The sequence below is a fragment of the Garra rufa genome, chromosome 1 (assembly GCF_049309525.1).
Source record: "Garra rufa chromosome 1, GarRuf1.0, whole genome shotgun sequence".
NCBI lineage: Eukaryota > Metazoa > Chordata > Actinopteri > Cypriniformes > Cyprinidae > Garra > Garra rufa.
Genome location: NC_133361.1, coordinates 1,136,924 through 1,154,476, shown reverse-complemented (window position 1 = coordinate 1,154,476; position 17,553 = coordinate 1,136,924). Strand labels below are relative to the sequence as shown.

General features: G+C 39.2%; 1 protein-coding gene across 1 annotated transcript; it reads left to right on the top strand.

Moving 5' to 3' along the window:
- The first annotated feature begins 161 nt into the window (after nucleotides 1-161).
- Nucleotides 162-16,600, top strand: LOC141343002 (uncharacterized). Its single transcript, XM_073847599.1, has 8 exons — nucleotides 162-945; nucleotides 1,069-1,136; nucleotides 12,565-12,704; nucleotides 12,903-13,036; nucleotides 14,037-14,213; nucleotides 14,312-14,517; nucleotides 14,622-14,673; nucleotides 15,561-16,600. The coding sequence occupies exons 1-8, from the start codon at nucleotides 204-206 to the stop codon at nucleotides 16,427-16,429; spliced, it is 2,388 nt and encodes a 795-aa protein (XP_073703700.1). The 5' UTR covers nucleotides 162-203; the 3' UTR covers nucleotides 16,430-16,600.
- The last annotated feature ends 953 nt before the right edge of the window (nucleotides 16,601-17,553 follow it).

Here is a 17,553-nt window from a genome sequence, read left to right as displayed (position 1 = left end):
GACACATGAACATCCACACCAGAGAGAAACTGTACACATGTGATCAATGCGGGAAGACATTTCTGACAAATTCAAACCTGACGCAACACCTGAAAGTTCATTCCAAGGAGAAGCCGTATTCATGCAAGTTTTGTGGAAAGAGTTTTTCATGTTTGGAATATTTAAAAGTTCATCAGAAAATACACAGTCCTGTGAGAGAGTACATGTGCTTTGAGTGTGAGAGGACTTTTATTACAGCAAGCCATTTGAAATTTCATGAGAGGATGCACACCGGAGAGAAACCTTACAAGTGTTCACACTGCGACAAGAGATTCAGACTGACAGGAGACATGAAAGCACACGAGAGGATGCACACCGGAGAGAAACCGTACGCATGTGATCAATGCGAGAAGCGTTTCAGACATAGAAGAAGCCTAAGATCACACATGAAAGTTCACGCTGGAGCGAATCCGTTCACATGCGATCGGTGCGGAAAGAGTTTCTCACAATCCGCACATCTTAAGGAACACATGAACATCCACGCTGGAGAGAAGCTGTACGCATGTGATCAATGCGATAAAGCATTTTCATGGCCTTCAGAACTGAAGAAACACCTGAGAGCGCATTCAAAGGAGAAGCCACATCCGTGTCATTTGTGTGGAAAGATTTTTTCAATACCATACCGTTTGAAAATGCATCAGAAAACACACTCTGGTGTGAGAGATTACATGTGTCTTGAGTGTGGGAAGGCTTTTAGTACATCGAGCAATTTAAGACTACACCAGAGGATCCACACTGGAGAGAAACCGTACAAGTGTTCACACTGCGACAAGAGATTCAGACGGTATGAAAATCAGAAAACACACGAGAGGATCCACACTGGAGAGAAACCGTTTCACTGCACTGAATGTGGGATACCTTTCAAACATGTAGCTTCTCTACGCAGACATATAAAAACCGATCACTGTAAGTAGATCCTCTTCAGATCTGATGATGAGACAATAATGAATCAAGCAATACAATATCTGCAAGCGACAAAGACAACAAAACGTTTTCACAGTGAATAAGGTTCTTCTTCAAAACCTGCAGATTCAACTGAGATTGAGATCAACTCAGAGACGGAGTTCCTCCCCAAAGAACAATTCCTGTACATCATAGTGATTTCTTAGGAGTTTCATATCATGTTTAATAGGTTTAATAAGCAGGATTGTATGAATAGTGAAACCATTAAAACTATCTTGAGCCACAAATAAACAAAAAAATTGGAATGATATCTTGATTTTATGTTAGTGTGACAAAAAAATTCAGGTTTGTGGTCTTTGGGGTCTCTGGAGCGGCTCACTGTAGCATCCCAAAAGCGGCTGTCCATAATACATGGCTAAAGTTAGGCGAATTGAATTTCAGAGGCGGGACTAACGTTGTGACATAATAGCCTCCGGAAAACAAACGCTGTAGTCACAAATGAGCCGTTCGTTGTAGTTCTTGAAAAGGGATTTTTTAAAAACTAAATATCTCGCTTTTGAGTGGACTTTGAGATTTGTAACTTTGTAGATGTTTTTTATGCCCAAACATACACACCACACACTGGCTGAAATTCAAAAAGTGAAAAAGCATAATAGCACACCTTTAAACTAAAGGGTCCGCGAACTGCTCCGGTAGCCACGCCATTCATGTGTGTTGTACAGAGGGTCCAAACACACGCAGATCCGCGGCTGCTGTAAACACCACAGACTGTAAAAAAATATGCGATTTTGAAGCCTATACTGCCCTCCAAAGGCAAAGTGCAGTAACTACACGAACACTCAAACTGAGAAAAATGCCTTTAAGGTTTTTGACAGCTAGTCAAACACTCTCGTTTCTCTGAAACGGGACAAAATTGAACCAGGAGACTTTGCCACGAGACAAAACAGTTGTCGCAAAGTCCACTTTAAGCCTTAACTCAATTTTGACCAAAATGTGTAGTTACTGCGCTTTGCCTTTGGAGGGCAGTATGGTGGGTGGGATTCAGCCATCGGCATCTTGAAATCACGCCATCACGCGTCACTCCCGGATAATCGGAAATGGGCAAAGAGGCGTGACGTGGGTGGAGCTGGGTGCTGAAACCACGCCCACCTAGCACAAAAGTGGTTACAATCCCCTGTCACTCAAGTGGCCACGCCCTTAATCATGCTGAACTTTACGGCTTAATATAACTTAAACGGATGAGTTATAAAAAAAAAATCACCCCCCTCACAGTTGACATGAACTATATGACCAAAACCACTTTTTGAACCAGGCTGTAAACATGTTTTTTCTGCTGTAAAGTTGGGCATTTTAACACGGGGCGTCTATGGGACTGACTCTCTCTAGCGGCCAGTCGATGAATTGCAGTTTAAGCCACTTCCTTGTTGGTTTCAATAGAGAGAGCGGGAGGTTGCCGCTTGGTAAACACCAACATTAACTTGTGATCATCTGTGGACGCGTCGTAGACGTGCAGTGTGTGGTTGGAGATTTATATTTATCATACAGTTGAGGACTCTCCTGCGCCTTAAGGTGACCTTGGGGGTCAAAAGAGGCCTAAAATATAGGCAGAGGATGTCTAAAGGGTGTCTGTCATGACTCTGGGTTGCGATCCTTTCCCTCCTCCTCCAGAGAGCGCTGTTTTCCCTTCCTCCCGCACTTCACTCCCCTGATTGTGTTCACCTGTACTGTGATCATGACACTCGTCTCACCCACACCTGTTCCGTGTTGGCCTTTTGTTTGTGTTTTGTTTTATTAAATATGTACTTACCTGCATTTGGACCCAGACATCATCTCTGAGCCCTGCAAACGTGACAGTGTCACATTTATGTCTGTTTTGGTACTTGGTTTCTCCCATTGTCTCCCCCCATTGATCTTTGTACTTTGGTTTAGCCCTCGTTTGTCTGAATTCCCTTCACCTGTGTGTAAGCAGTAGTTTAAGATTAATATTAAATATCTTGTTTGTTTATATATTGTCTATCGTCTCGTCTCGTTCAGCACGAATTACAACAAAGGGATGATGTATAGAGATGTCTTCCTATCCTTACATGAAAACACCAGCTGTTTTTAGTTTGCAACCTTGAGTTTGTCACATTCAGCAGGGCACTGGAACTGTTTTGACTGTGAAGTTTGAACCTTTCTTGCAAGAAATAAACCTTTAAAAGGCAATTGCTCGATTTGTCTTTATTGACGGAGAGTCTTGAACCAACACCAACAATACTGTAGCGTTTTATTTACTGCATCCTAGCTGTATGTGACTTCCTTCTTTCAGACGAATGCAATCGGAGTTATATTCAATCAATTCTGGCAGAACAGCATATTTACATGGCTACTCCGATGCCCCATTTGACTCTCACATTTCTTTTTTGAATTTCTTTATTTTGATGTAGCAGCTTAAACAACAGTACATTATTTCAAAACAGACGTAATGACATTGTTCTCTGCTAATCAAATTAGTTTTTTAACATAATACAAAACTAAATAAACAAAATTAAACAAAATTAACAACAAAAATAACTTGTATTATTCGGGGGAGGTCAGATATAAACTCAATATTCATACTCTGCACTGAATAATGTGAAGTGTTTGTTCTATGATTGGGGAATTATAGGAGAAAATCCCCTAGTTTCCGGTGTGGGAAAGGTATACAATAGAGATAACAACGACGTTTCCCATTCAAAAAAGGCAAAATCAATTGATTTATACCTCCACAAAGTCCAGTCGTAATGGCTTCATATATTTGACCCACTTAAACACATTCTTCTGAAAGAGAAGAGAAAAAGTAATCTTTTCCATAAAATAAATATCATTTACTATATCCATCCACTCTTGTATTGTGGCGGGTTCAGGAAGCAAGTTAGTACACTTCCATGGGAATTTACATACATTAAGCCAATCCTCATTTGATATAAAAAAGTTACCCTCTTTTTCCCATTTTTCTTTAATGTATTCTGTAGAATGATTTTTATTTTTTTTATCCTAAGACCTTTATAAAATTTAGATATGACACCCTTATTTAAATCACCTTGATACGCACATATAAATATCTTGACAACTGGGTCATCGAAGTCTGTTTTTACTTTTGATGTTGTTTTCATAATGATTGCGTAACTGAAGATATCTATAAAAATCACATTTCTTCAGACTTTCAAAGTCCTTCAAATCTCCCTTTTCCGTAAGAGAGTAGAATGTTGTTATTCCTTTTGAGACCCAAGATTTGAATCTATAATCCATTCGATTTGGCTTAAATTCAGGGTCGTAAGCACACCATTGAAGTATTTGTAATTTACAATCCAATTTATACTCTACTTTTATTGTATTCCAGATTTTTTGTTGGGTTTTAATCCATGTATTTTGCACCGTATCTATAAATCTTCCCAAGTTTTCAATGTGCAAATACTGCTTGAATTGGAGGATCATTCATTATTGAAAGGTCAATATCTGTCCACCTATAGCCTTGTACGTTGGATTACACATGTTAATTAAATATTTAGTCTGGGCCGCTTAAAAATAATCCCTAAAACTGGGTAATGCCATACCTCCTTCCTCCGTTGACAGCCGTAATGTTTTGAATTTAATCCTAGGTTTCTTCCCTTGCCAAACAAACCTGGAAATGATCTTATCTAATTCAGACCAGTGTTTTGAGTTAATTTCTACAGGGAGCGCTTGAAACAGATAGAGATACCGCGGAAGGATGTTGATTTTTATTGAGTCAATTCTATGACTAAGGCTAAGGAAAGATTTGTGGCGTTATTTAGTTCTGTCTCAGTTATCGCAGCTATTAATGTTTGATTTTGTTCCTCTGTTATAACTGGTAAGTTGAGGGAATCAAAGAATTGTCCAATCTGTTGCTCATCCTCTAGGGCGTGGTTGTGTATACAATAACTTGTAGTATTTTTTAAATGTTTTTAGTATTTCCTTTGGTTTATATTGTATATTTTTGGAATTTAAGTCCCTTATTTTATATATTGTATTATCCGTTTGTTGTTTCTGTAACTTCCTTGCCAAAAGTCTAGTTGATTTAGAGCCTGATTCGTAGTATTTCTGTTTCGTAAATGCCATCTTTCTTTCAATTTCTTGAGAGCACATTATATTTATTTCATTTCTAATTTTGAGTAAGTGCTTATTCATAGTCTTTTTTTTTGTTGGATAACAAGCTTAACTTCTCCCGGTGTTGCTATTGGTATTCATTTCACACATTACCAGTACCTCTCCCAAATTACAAGCAGTAAACAAGAACCAAACTAGAACAATTTCAAGCAACAAAACGCCACCATAACAAACAGGAACATGAATAAACATTTAAAAATATTCCTTTATACAATAGTTTCATTTTCGAAGTAGGCTACTCTAAACTATGTCAGTGATTCTCCGATGTTAAATATGATCAATCATTATCTTATTTCGATCTACAGTGTAATAAAAGTTAAGAAAAAGATTAGCCTATAGCCCTAAATATTAGAGACTAAAGCTCATTTTTTTCTTAACTTGTATTCTTCTGAAAAATTATCAAGAATATTCAATCAACTTAATAGGCTAGGTTAACGACTTTTCTTATACAAACATAACGAATGCACTTCAAAACGAAGTTTTCATATATAAAATCAGGAATCACGAATATGATATTATATATATATATATATATATATTAATTGTGTAGCTATAATAGTTGTTAATAATAGGAAATTATAGTGCCTTTAATTATTAAGTAATGTTTAATTTCGTTCGTTTCGCTCTCTGGAAATGTAAAGAAAAAATACAGTTTTTATTCGGAATTCGTTTTTAATCCCTGGTTTAAAACAAGCATATACATGAGATAATTTATATATTGTTACTTGAATAAACGTAAAAAAAAAAAAATAGTGCTGAATTTTATAATTAAGGAAATTAAACAGACCTAGGCATTTGAAAAGACAGTGAAATGTGTCTAATAATTCCAAAAAGAAAGAGAAGCATTGGACATAATCAAACTATTCGAGACATTTATTAGGAATATTTTCTTAACAATTAAGATGCTGCATGTGTTTATCCAGTCTAATCGAAGTGTGCGTCTTCCCAACAAAAATCCCACCCCCTTCTCAGAAAATACATAAAGCTGACATTACTGAGCTATATGCGTTTAGAAGTGGCCTATTAAAATGGTACAATGGCTTTGCTCGGTTCAACGTGTTGGAAATCGGGCATTTTGTCCCGCCTCAGCTTTTATTCAACAGTTAATAACGCTCAACTATCAAAAGGTAAATATTATTCAGCCAATAAAGTGTAGGTCTGTGTATTTCATAGAAAAGTGTGTCTAGTAGGCTACTATATAAATTACAAAGGTTTAATTGGCATCTTTATTTCAAACGACCCGACCGACAGCGACCCGAATATCATTAGAAATATTTTTGGATGACTGGTAACCGCGGGCACGCGCTCATTTCGGATCAACCCGCGCATCACTGATACCCACGACGGTGTAATTTTAGGATCAGTCAAATGAAATACAATAAATGTACAAATAAATATTACAAATTGAAAAACGATCGGAAAATAGTATTTTCTAATATTATTTGATGACAACAATACATTTGGAAAACAAAATACAGCCATTTCTGCTTTTTTTTCTTTTAAACAAAAAAACCAAGCTGCACCCTTTTTTAAATTTCATCTTTCATTCCAAAAAAGAATAATGAATGAACGAAAAAGTACACGGACCATTACCGTTCAGCGTTTTCTTACTCAAAAAAAAAAAAAAAAAAAAAAAGAAAGAAAAAAAGAATAAAGTCTTGATCTGGTAACCTACCTTGTTAGTCATAGCCAAGACAGCATCATCTTTTCTAGATTTTGGCCAAAAATGCTTTAAAGGGTTACGAAACCCCCCTGTTTCAGCACTGGCTACTCTCACCACAGTTTTGAAAAATGCTGCAGAAGTGGGCGTGGCGCGCTCACAGCGCTGCGTGGAGTAGAGGGGAGATCGGGGAGAGAGACCACACAGACAACTTTGGGTTCAGACAGTTTCATTTCGCTCCCCACGAGTTTAAAACACAAATAAATGTTCATTCTTTTGCACTATGCATCGAAAACCTATATATGAACACACTGTTGAACCACTAATAACTGTTAAGGCTTATTTTGGCGCGTTTATATAAGCCTTTTGATGGGTTGCGTCAAAGAAAAACCGCTTACACTTACTTTGTGAATGAATCGCGTGTGCCGGACTCTCACTCATGAACGTTCCTCTCAGTTAATGTAAGCGATCTCAGAGCCATAGAGAAACAAACGGCTCTGGGCGATCTCATAGACTGAGACTGAAGCGCCTGCCACAGCAAATCAGCAAGCGCTGTCGTGAATAATTAAGCGAATCGACTTCGCATAGGATAAGAACACGCAGCGGCATGAATATTTATGAGACACCGACGCGTCATCGATGTACTATAGTCCATCGCCACGTCACAAAAGCTGACGTCAGGACAATGTAGATTTTAAACCCGGAAGATGAAAATAGCGCAAAAAAGCTCAAAATTAACCAATTATCTCTAACAATTAATATTAGCAGATGCCAACGTTGCTTTCTATGATGTGCAACACAAACACTTCTGCTTAAATCTCAGAAAAAGTTGCCTGGGGTTTCATAACCCTTTAAAGACATTAAAGTATTTTTTCAATATATTTAGTTATTTTGAAAAAAAAAAAAAAACATACGTCGCATTTAATTATTACATTCAGAAATAGCCAATGTAGCCTAAATCAAAATGCACAAGCATTATAAACACCTAGGTTATTTTATTCCCTTCTCTCCACAACATTATCCTTCACAAAGACTATAACAGCACACTGTGAGGCGCAGCTTGCGCGAATGGACTATTAAAATTAAGAAACCTTTATATTTTTCTTAAAATGTATTTTATTTTGATAATCAACAAGCTGCAATGTTAATTAAGGTAGCAAAAATGCGTGTGTGCGTGGATCGTGTCACAATGAATCAAAACCCAGCACATTTTTCTCCTTTCCTTTTGTTAATCTGTTAATGGTTTAAGTGAAATATATTTATGTTTTGGGCTCTGGTCCGCTTCTGCGCTTCTGTGCTGTTCACTGGCGACTTGTCACCAGACTTTTCTATCCGATTTATCGTTCGTTCTCGAAACTGAAATGATCAAGACATTTCTCCGGAGCACAATAATGTTACAAGAAAGACTGTCCAGTTTAGCTCTTCGAAGTATTGAGAATGCCAGCGCTCGCAACATCCACATAAAATCTGTAGCCAAAGTCTTTGCACACCAAAACGCTCGCGATAGACTATTTATTCCTGCATGGATTTCAGTCTGATTGAAAAGCAATCAAATACGGACATTACAGGCTATGCTATATGCTAATAACGTCAAAAGCATCAATACAATGATAATTCACCACATTCATTACTGAGAGACAGTCTCAGGTGCACAATACATTTTCATGCATGACATCACAGCTGGTGGGAGGGGCCCCGTCTCGTTCTTTGCGGGGGCCTCTAAGACTATATAGTAGAGAAGTAGGCGATTTCGGACGCAGCCGGTGAGTCCTCTTCTCCTCTATTATTTGCTGTTTGCTGTCCTGCAAGTCTTGTTTTGTTTAATTAAATCTGATGATAACGAATTTGAGATTAAAGCCAGCTCTTCTGAATATGAATAGTGCTGTAGTAGGGCGTTTCTTCAACTAGGTGCACTTTTAGCCTTGAGAATTTGAAGAAAAAAAAAATGTTCAAAAGTCACATAACACAGTCTCATAAGTTTAAATAATTTGTCTAGTTTTAAGGTCTGTAAGAGGACAAACTTATATTACAAGAGAAATAGTTAATATTTTCTTTTTATTTTTGACCTGCAATGAACAAATGTGCGTCTCAATATACAGCTGTTATTTAAAAAATAGAATAACTTTGGTTTTTATATTAAGTAGAGCATGGTTCATAAATTGTGGATATTTTTTTTTTATGTGTGATGAGAACCTTTTAAATATTTTTTAAAGATGTGTGTGTGGTGGAAATGACAGCGTATTGTGGAAATGACAAGAAATTAAGGTAAATTTAAGGAAGCTTCGTCCCAATGCTGGAACATGACTGTTTCTGGATTGAAACATTTGCAGTCATGCAAATCTATTCTCACAACCCATGTAAATTGTACTTTGTAACCATAAATGTCATTTCCACCACATAGGGCAGTGTGGTGGAAATGACTGTGGTGGAAATGACATTTCTGTAGTTTTTTGTGAAAAAATGGAAGACAGCTTCACTGACTGGCTTTGAATTAGTACTTAGCATTTTGTGTATGTAAAATACTCTTATTTAACTTAACATTTTTAGCTTTTTAATAACACCCTTGATGGTACAGTACGTGGTGGAAATGACATAGAATAAATATATTCACTGATCAAGCAATATTTACTTTGATTTTTCTTCATTTGTTGTTGATGAAAATTTAAATTCTCTCCATGTCCAACATGTCCTCTGATGTCCCTGAACATTTCCATTGAAACCACCTAAAAAATCTTTCACACAAACTTTTTAAAGATACATTACAGTGTTGTGGTGGAAATGACACTAATACTGTGCGACAGCTATATTTTGTATAAAAAGTAATATTGATAGAGGTCTCACATTAAATACTATAATGTATTTTAATTATTTTACTAGTGCTTAGTTCAAGTACATTAATAGTTACCAGATAAGTCATATTTTTAAACTGTATTTTCATTGTTGAAGTTTAAAAGTCTGGGTGTGCGACAAGGAGAAAACAGTGATTTTGACACCTATAAGACGGTTGAAAAGTATGAAAAAATCATAATAGAAAGGTAGTAATTTTTTTTTAGATTGGTTTTATTGTTAGCTTGACAAAGAAAGAGAAATTTGTCCAAAATTGTATGTATTTTAAAAAATATGACCAAGGTACATAAAAGTGCCCATAGTCTAAGAATCACCCAGTAATGTTATAGATAGCGTGTGTTCAGTGCAGAAAGGAAACTTTTACTCCAGAAACGCCCTTCATTCAACCGGCAAAAACTATCACATTGTGTCTAATGTTTATTCCGTTCATAGAAGATGAGTTGAATACGGAATTGTTCAGGACAAATAGAATTAATAAATTCCAGCCATTGTGCAAAAAAAAAAAAAAAAAAACTATGTCCAATGATTCATTCAAATGGATGATTTTTTCAATGTTGTTGTAAACACTAGTGGCCAGACTGACTTACTGTTAGATTATGTGTGAATAAGTCGTGAGAATGAGTTTTCCTCTCTCCCTGCTGTTTAATGTATTTCACACTTGTTTCTGTTTGTTTAATACATAGTTGGTTGGAATAACAGGAAGAGCTCATTGTTCACCCAGATCTATTTCTGAGATTTCATTGTACACCCAATATTGTTTTTGTTCCATATGACGCACATAGATATTTTGGTTAGATGCGTAACATCCGTTAATATTCCTATATATATACTCTTGTATTAAACCAATAAACTTGAAGTAGGAAATACAGAACTTGTATCTATGTCTTGCTTCCTGGCCGTATCACATTGGGAGACTCAGAGTATAAGTTTGTAATTTGGGACCTACCTTCAATTTCTGAATGTTTTTGCATATCATTTGGGGCTGTGAGATTAGTGGTCCAGCTGTGAAATTACAGAGCACCAAGTCATAGATTGGTGGAAATGTGACGTCACTTTGTAGGTCGATCGGCTGTTGGCATGACACTGGTTTCCTCTATTCATTGTTATTTTGGCTTTTCCACACAGAGATTCATGTTGAGTGAAGCTCCTCCCACAGCAATCACACATTCAGCAATAAATGCTGGAATATTCCCATCAGTTTACAAGACGAGCATCAAATCATCAGGAAGAGCTGAAATCTGCAAATCTGAGTTTATTAAAGAGGACAGAGAGAAGATGAGAGATCCAGAACACACTGAAGATACTGAACAACAAACAGGTTGGTGTTGATTCTTCATTAATAATGCTGATGTTATAAAGCTTCAGGCAGGCTTAGATGGTGTTTGTTGTAACAGGAATGATCTCTAGAGCTGTTGAATAATATTGATGAAGCATCAAATGTTTGGGCCATATGTAAAACGCCAATCAGAGTAAAATTTTAGTCTTAAGTGTGTCAAAATTGCAAGAATGCTATAATTTGAGTCTTATTCCTAGACTTGTGATTCATAAAGGTTCCTAGGTGTTAAGACTAGGAGTAACAATAGATAAATAAGATAAGTAACAATAGTTACTTCATCAAGCAAGTTTTTGTTTGTAACTGGCCAAGTAAGAAAATTATTAACCTTTTATGTATATTAATAAATTATTCCACCCATGTGTTAAATGTTAGGTTACTTTCTGGGAAATGAGACTATTGTTATCACATGCATTTACTCCAGTCTATCCAAGTAGGGCATTGTTTTACATTCAGGTATGCCAAAATCAGTAAAAAAAATCCAATATATGCCAGAGTTTAAGAGGTTAAATAAGGTTCCAAAAGCAAATTAAAGCTGCAAGCAGCAATGAAAGGGCCCTCGCACCCGGGCTCACCACTGACCGATGGCTTAGGAAAACAGTGAACGGTGGGCAGTGTGCTTTTAATACAGTAAATATAGGAGAAATATGTCAAAGTCATTTAAATGTGCCAAACTTCCTGCTGCCAGCTGGTGGCGCTATGCCTATAACTGATTATTGGCATGTAGATTTGTTCAGACCAGCACTTTTATCAAACAAATGAAGTCTGGTGCAGATTGACTTTGGTATGCTTGAGTTATTGAAAGATATGATATATCCTGCTGCCAACAGGTGGCACTATGATAATATCTGAATATTGGCCTTTAGGTGTCTTCAGGCCAGGACTCTTACCAAACCTGTGAACTTTGTCAGGCTGCCATGGACACGCCCTATAAAGAAAACTCAAGATCTTCGCAATTTAATGTTGCAAAGGCCTTTAGATTTGACCTACCAAATATAATGTCGATATCATTAAATCTCTAGGAGGTGTTTGCTACAAGCCATTTCCTGTTGCCAACAGGTGGTGCTATGATTATGAGAGAATATTGGAGTTCAGATGTGTTCAGGCCTAGATTCTTATCGAACATGTGAAGTTTGAGGATGATTGGACAATTTATGGCAATTAAGTTATAACAACTTCTATTTCCATGGCGAAACTTGGTCAGGCCGCGACAGACATGCCCTTTACCGAAAACTCAAGATCTTCGCAATTTAATGTCACAAAGGGCTTTAGATTAGATTCACCAAATTTGGAGTTGATCGGAATAAATCTCTAGGAGGAGTTCGTTCAAATACGAGTGTTGCAATCTAAATAAGGTTTGTCCAAGTAACGTCTAGGTTACGTAGGTAACCCTCGTTCCCTGAAGGAGGGAATGGAGACGTTACATATTGGAACTCACAAAAAAAAGCCCAATGAAAATTGGCGAGTGGTATTTCCATGCCAGACCACTCCCCCGTACATACGGGTATATAAGATGGTGGCATGCAGCCACTCATTCAGGTTTTCGCTGAGGAGGCGAGCTGTAGCGCGGCGTCAGCGTGATGTAGGGTTGTGTTAGGGGATGTAACGTTCACTACGACGTTACATATGGGAACAGGCCCATGGAACAGGCCACGACTCAGACGCCGCGTTACACACAAACCCACGTGCTGACAAGCGGACATGTGAGCAGACAGATATGAACGTCACCTTAGGAACTACTCTGCATCTAGGTCTGCGGGGCATGGAGGACCCAAGGTTCACCGAAGGGAACAAATGAGGGATATAGCGCATGGATCCCGTAGGAATGGCGCAGCAAGCCAACACCAGCCGTGTGGAGTGGGCATGAACACCTAAGGGGCATGGCATGGCCAATGGGCCAACCTCTGTTTGGAGACAGCATTCCCTTTCTGCTGACCTCCAAAGCAGACAAAGAGCTGCTCGGTGCGTCTGAAGTGCCAAGTGCGGTCCACGTATATACGTAAGGCGCGGACTGGACACAGCAGCGCAAAGGCTGGATCTGCCTCCATGCCAGTGGCTCGAATGGGCATCCAACAAGCCCTGGAGGATGACGGAGAGATCCCAAGAGGGTACGAGGTGCGGTCTGGGGGGGATTAACCCTTCTCTTGCTTACCAAGGGATGTTCAGTTGGTGCTTACTAGTTGGTGCTTACCAAGCACTACTGCTATCGGATTCTCTTTGGGTCCTGTCCTCGAGAGGAGCACCAGTCGACAAACAGACCCCACCTCAGTGCATAAGCCTGCCTTGTAGAGGGAGGTCTGAAGTGAATGATAGTTTCTATCACGGCTTGTGGAAGGCCTGAGAGGTCTGACGCGTCCCGTCCAGGAGCCAGACGTGCAGGTTCCGTAGGTTGGGGTGCAGGTGCCAAATTGTGCCTCAATTGTGCCTTTCCTCAAGGGGATTTTCCAGGGAGGGGCTGCCGCGAGGGAAATGAGATCTGGAAACCAGGTCCGGATGGGCCAATATGGCGCAACCAGCAGAACCTACTCCTCATCCTCCCTAATCTTGCACAGTGTCTGTGTAAGGAGGCTCACTGGGGGAAAGGTTTACTTGGGCCCCGGAGGCCAGCTGTGTGCGATTGCATTCCTGCTGAGGGGAGCCTCGTTGAGGGAGTAAAACAGCTGGCAGTGGGAGGATTCGGAGGAGGCAAACATCTGGGCCTCGCCGAAATGGCTCCAAATCAGTTGGACTACCTAGCCCACAACTGTTTTTGGGCACGATGAAGTAGGGACTGTAGAACCCTGACTTCATCTCAGCTGGAGGGACAGGCTCGATTGCATCCTTCGCCATTAGGACTGCAACCTCGGCATGCAGGAAAGCGGCATGTGTGTCGGAGTGGACAGTAGTGTATAGAACGCCTCTGTACCTGGGCGGACGCCTGGCGAACTGAATCGCATAGCCCAGACGTACCGTCCGAATCAACCACTGCGAGGGGCTGGGAAGCTGAAGCCAGGCTTGAGGGGGAAGGGGAAGGGGACTGGTCCCAGAAGGATAAACGTCCTTGAAAAAAGTCTGACTACACTGGGCACCACTTACCTTCTTCCCTGTTTCCCGCGCTGGTGGTATCAGGCTCCGAGTCCAATTCTCAGGAACTTTTAGGGCGTTGCTCGAGAAGGGAGCTCGGGGCCGAGACCCCAGAGGTGAGGAAATTGGCTCTTTCTGTAAAATTGTGGGTACCGCCAACCCGTAGGTCGACGGCGGCATTTGAGTACACAGCAGTTCCCGTGCCTCTACCGGATTGGGGACGTGGGTGTTGTCGTCCCCCAAAGAGCAATCTCCTCCACCTCTGGGTTGCCCGTGTCAGGGATGCTCCGCAGCTCTTGTGTTTCTGGCCGGTCCCTGAGACAACAAGCTACCAGTCTGGCATCGTGAGCCTCGGCAGGGGACAGAGCTGGTTTTCTGGAGGCCGCAGGGGGGCGCCCTCGGCGACGAGCATGCGGAGGTTGAGGCCCCAGAGATGGTAGATGGTAGCTTTGCGGTGGGGCAAGATGTGTTTAATCGCCTGAGTCTGCTTCTGAACTGCCGAGAACTGCTGGGCAGCTGTTCGCTGGTAATGCAAAGACTTTCTTGTTGCTGTGAGAATGGCAGCCTACAGGATCTCGCTGGCGGCTGCCAAAAGCTCTTTTTTTTTAAATTGCTCTTTTAGATTGGCAGCACGCCAGCAGAGAGAGTGTGAACTCTCAATCAGGAACTCTTTTCTATATTCGTCTGTTTGTAGACAGGCTCGGCTCATGAGGCTCCGAAGCGAAAATCTGAATGAGTGGCTGCATGCCACCATCTTATATACCCGTATGTACGGGGGAGTGGCCTGGCATGCAAATACCACTCGCCAATTTTCATCAGCCTTTTGAATAAGGCTCGGAGATGATTGGTCTCTCAGGAGGGTTCCCATATGTAACGTCGTAGTGAAACGACTGAAGGGGAACTGATTTTGTTGCTAGGCTTTTGAATAAAGCCTCAAAAGGGGTCAGGAAGTCACTAAATTGGCAACATTGACATTGTCTGTGGTGTTTAGTATTGCTCTTATTCACACAGACAAAACCGTTAATGAAACCTCACAATTATTAGATTAAACAATGAAAAAACATAAGCAAGGAAAATAATAAGAAAAATAAAAACATGACATAATACAAATAAACATATAAATGGTAAATGATAAAACAGTCGAGCAGCAAATTATATAATCATTAAACGACTAATGATTATAAATGATTATATACATAAATAATTGTAAATGAATAAAAATGAGATAAATGTATGGTTGCTCTCTTGATGCAACACACACAATATAGTATTTGAGGATCCTCAGATCCTTCATGTTGTTGATCAAACTCATTTAATAGCTCTCCCTATTGAAACATGAGATTTGTGCCTATAATGCTTTAAAAATGTAAGATCAATGTAAACGTTTCAGGAACTTCGGGAATTAATAAAACTGCATCAAAATGATCAGAATTTTCTAATGCAATTGTCTACTTTCCGTTGTTATATCTTAATTTTTATGTCCTCTCACTTTGCGTCCTTTCATTTAAATTATTATTATTAGTATTATTTTTTTTTTTTACAAATTTACTGTATTAACTCTTGTTTCAGAGTGGATTGAAGACAATGAGGTGAAAGAAGAACTGAGTGAAGTTGAGGAGAAAGATGTCAGTAGTGGAGAAAAACCCAAACAGAAAGATTTAAAGAAAAGAAGAGACAAGAAGTCTTTCACCTGCACTCAGTGTGGAAAGAGTTTCACATGCAAACGTCATCTTGAGCTTCACATGAGAATTCACACTGGAGAAAAACCGTTCTCTTGTGATCAGTGCGGGAAGAGTTTTGTAAATAAAGGAAACCTTAAATCACACATTAGAGTTCACACTGGAGAGAAACCGTTCACTTGTGATCAGTGCGGGAAGAGTTTCTCACAATCATCAGCCCTTAAGAACCACATGTACATCCACACTGGAGAGAAACCACATACATGTGATCAATGCGGGAAAATATTTCTGAGAGCTTCATACCTGAAGAATCACCTGAGAGTTCATTCAAAGGAGAAACCACATTCATGTCATTTGTGTGGAAAGAGCTTTTCATGTTTACAATATTTAGAAAGACATCAGAAAAGACACACTGGTGTGAAAGAGTACATGTGCTTTGAGTGTGAGAAGACTTTTACTACAGCTGCAATTCTGAAAGCACATGAAAGGATTCACACTGGAGAGAAACCTTACAAGTGTTCACACTGCGACAAGAGATTCAGGCAGTCAACAGGTCTGAAAGAACATAAAAGGATCCACACTGGAGAAAAACCGTACGCATGTGATCAATGCGGGAAGAGTTTTACAAAAAAAGGACACCTTACATCACACATGAGAGTTCACACTGGAGAGAAACCGTATCACTGCACTGAATGTGGGATGTGTTTCAATCGTTCATCTTCTCTACACAAACATACAAATAACAATCACAGTAAATAGATCATCTTCAGATCCAGCACTTTCAGATCTGATGCTGCGTCCTCACCAAATGTGACACAATAATGCATCAAACAATAGAATATAATCTGGATCAATCTGTCATTACAAGAGCCATGAGAAAGAAACATGATCTAAAGTTTTCACAGTGAATAAAGTTCATCTTCATCTTCAGATTCAACTCAGATCAGATCAACTCAAAGATGGAGTTCCTCCCCAAAGAACAATGTTTTTTGTTTGTTTTATTCCTGTTTATCATTGTGCTTCATGTTTTAAACTAGATAAAAAGTTTGTTAGCAAACTTTAAGTTGGCTTGAGAAAGCCTAGCCAGTAAGTTTTAAGTAGTTTTAAAAGCTTTTAGTTTAAAGAAAGTTTAAAGGTTTTCAATATGAAATAGTTTTAGATTGATTGATAAAGTTTGAAGCTAGATAGGCTAGATAGATATAAATAGTTTGAAAATAGAAAGATTTATAGATATAAATAGTTAGAAGATATAGTTTGAATGTGAATAGATAGATATGAGGTTACTAGGGTACCCAGGGTGGTAGCATGATTAGCTAGTTGCTAGCATGATTTTAGTAAGACTAGCAAGTCGCTAGCATGATTTTAGCATGACTAGCAAGTCGCTAGCATGATTTACCATGATTAGCAAGTCGCTAACATGATTTTACCATGACTAGCAAGTCCCTAGCATGATTATAACATGACTAGCAAGTCGTTAGCATGATTCTAGCAGGACCAGCAAGTCACAAGCATGATTATAGCATGACTAGCAAGTCGCTAGCATGATTTTAACAAGACTAGCAAGTCGCTAGCATGATTTTAGCATGACTAGCAATTTGCTAGCATGATTTTAGAATGACTAGCAAGTCGCTAGCATGATTATAACATGACTAGCAAGTCGCTAGTATGATTTTTAGCATTACTAGCAAGTCGCTAGCATGATTTTAGCATTACTAGCAAGTCGCTAGCATGATTATAACATGACTAGCAAGTCGCTAGTATGATTTTTAGCATTACTAGCAAGTCGCTAGCATTATTTTAGCATGACTAGCAAGTCGCTAGCATTATTTTAGCATTATTATAGCATGACTAGCAAGTCGCTATCTTTATTTTAGCATGACTAG

Excerpts from the sequence above, each read along its gene's own strand:
- LOC141343002 (XM_073847599.1), top strand. The coding sequence starts at position 204 with ATGTGCTTTGAGTGTGAGAGGACTTTTATTACAGCAAGCCATTTGAAA. Across the intron at positions 12,705-12,902 it reads CGGGGCATGGAGGACCCAAG|TGCCAAGTGCGGTCCACGTA; the intron begins GTTCACCGAAGG and ends GTGCGTCTGAAG. Across the intron at positions 13,037-14,036 it reads GACGGAGAGATCCCAAGAGG|GCTCCGAGTCCAATTCTCAG; the intron begins GTACGAGGTGCG and ends TGGTGGTATCAG.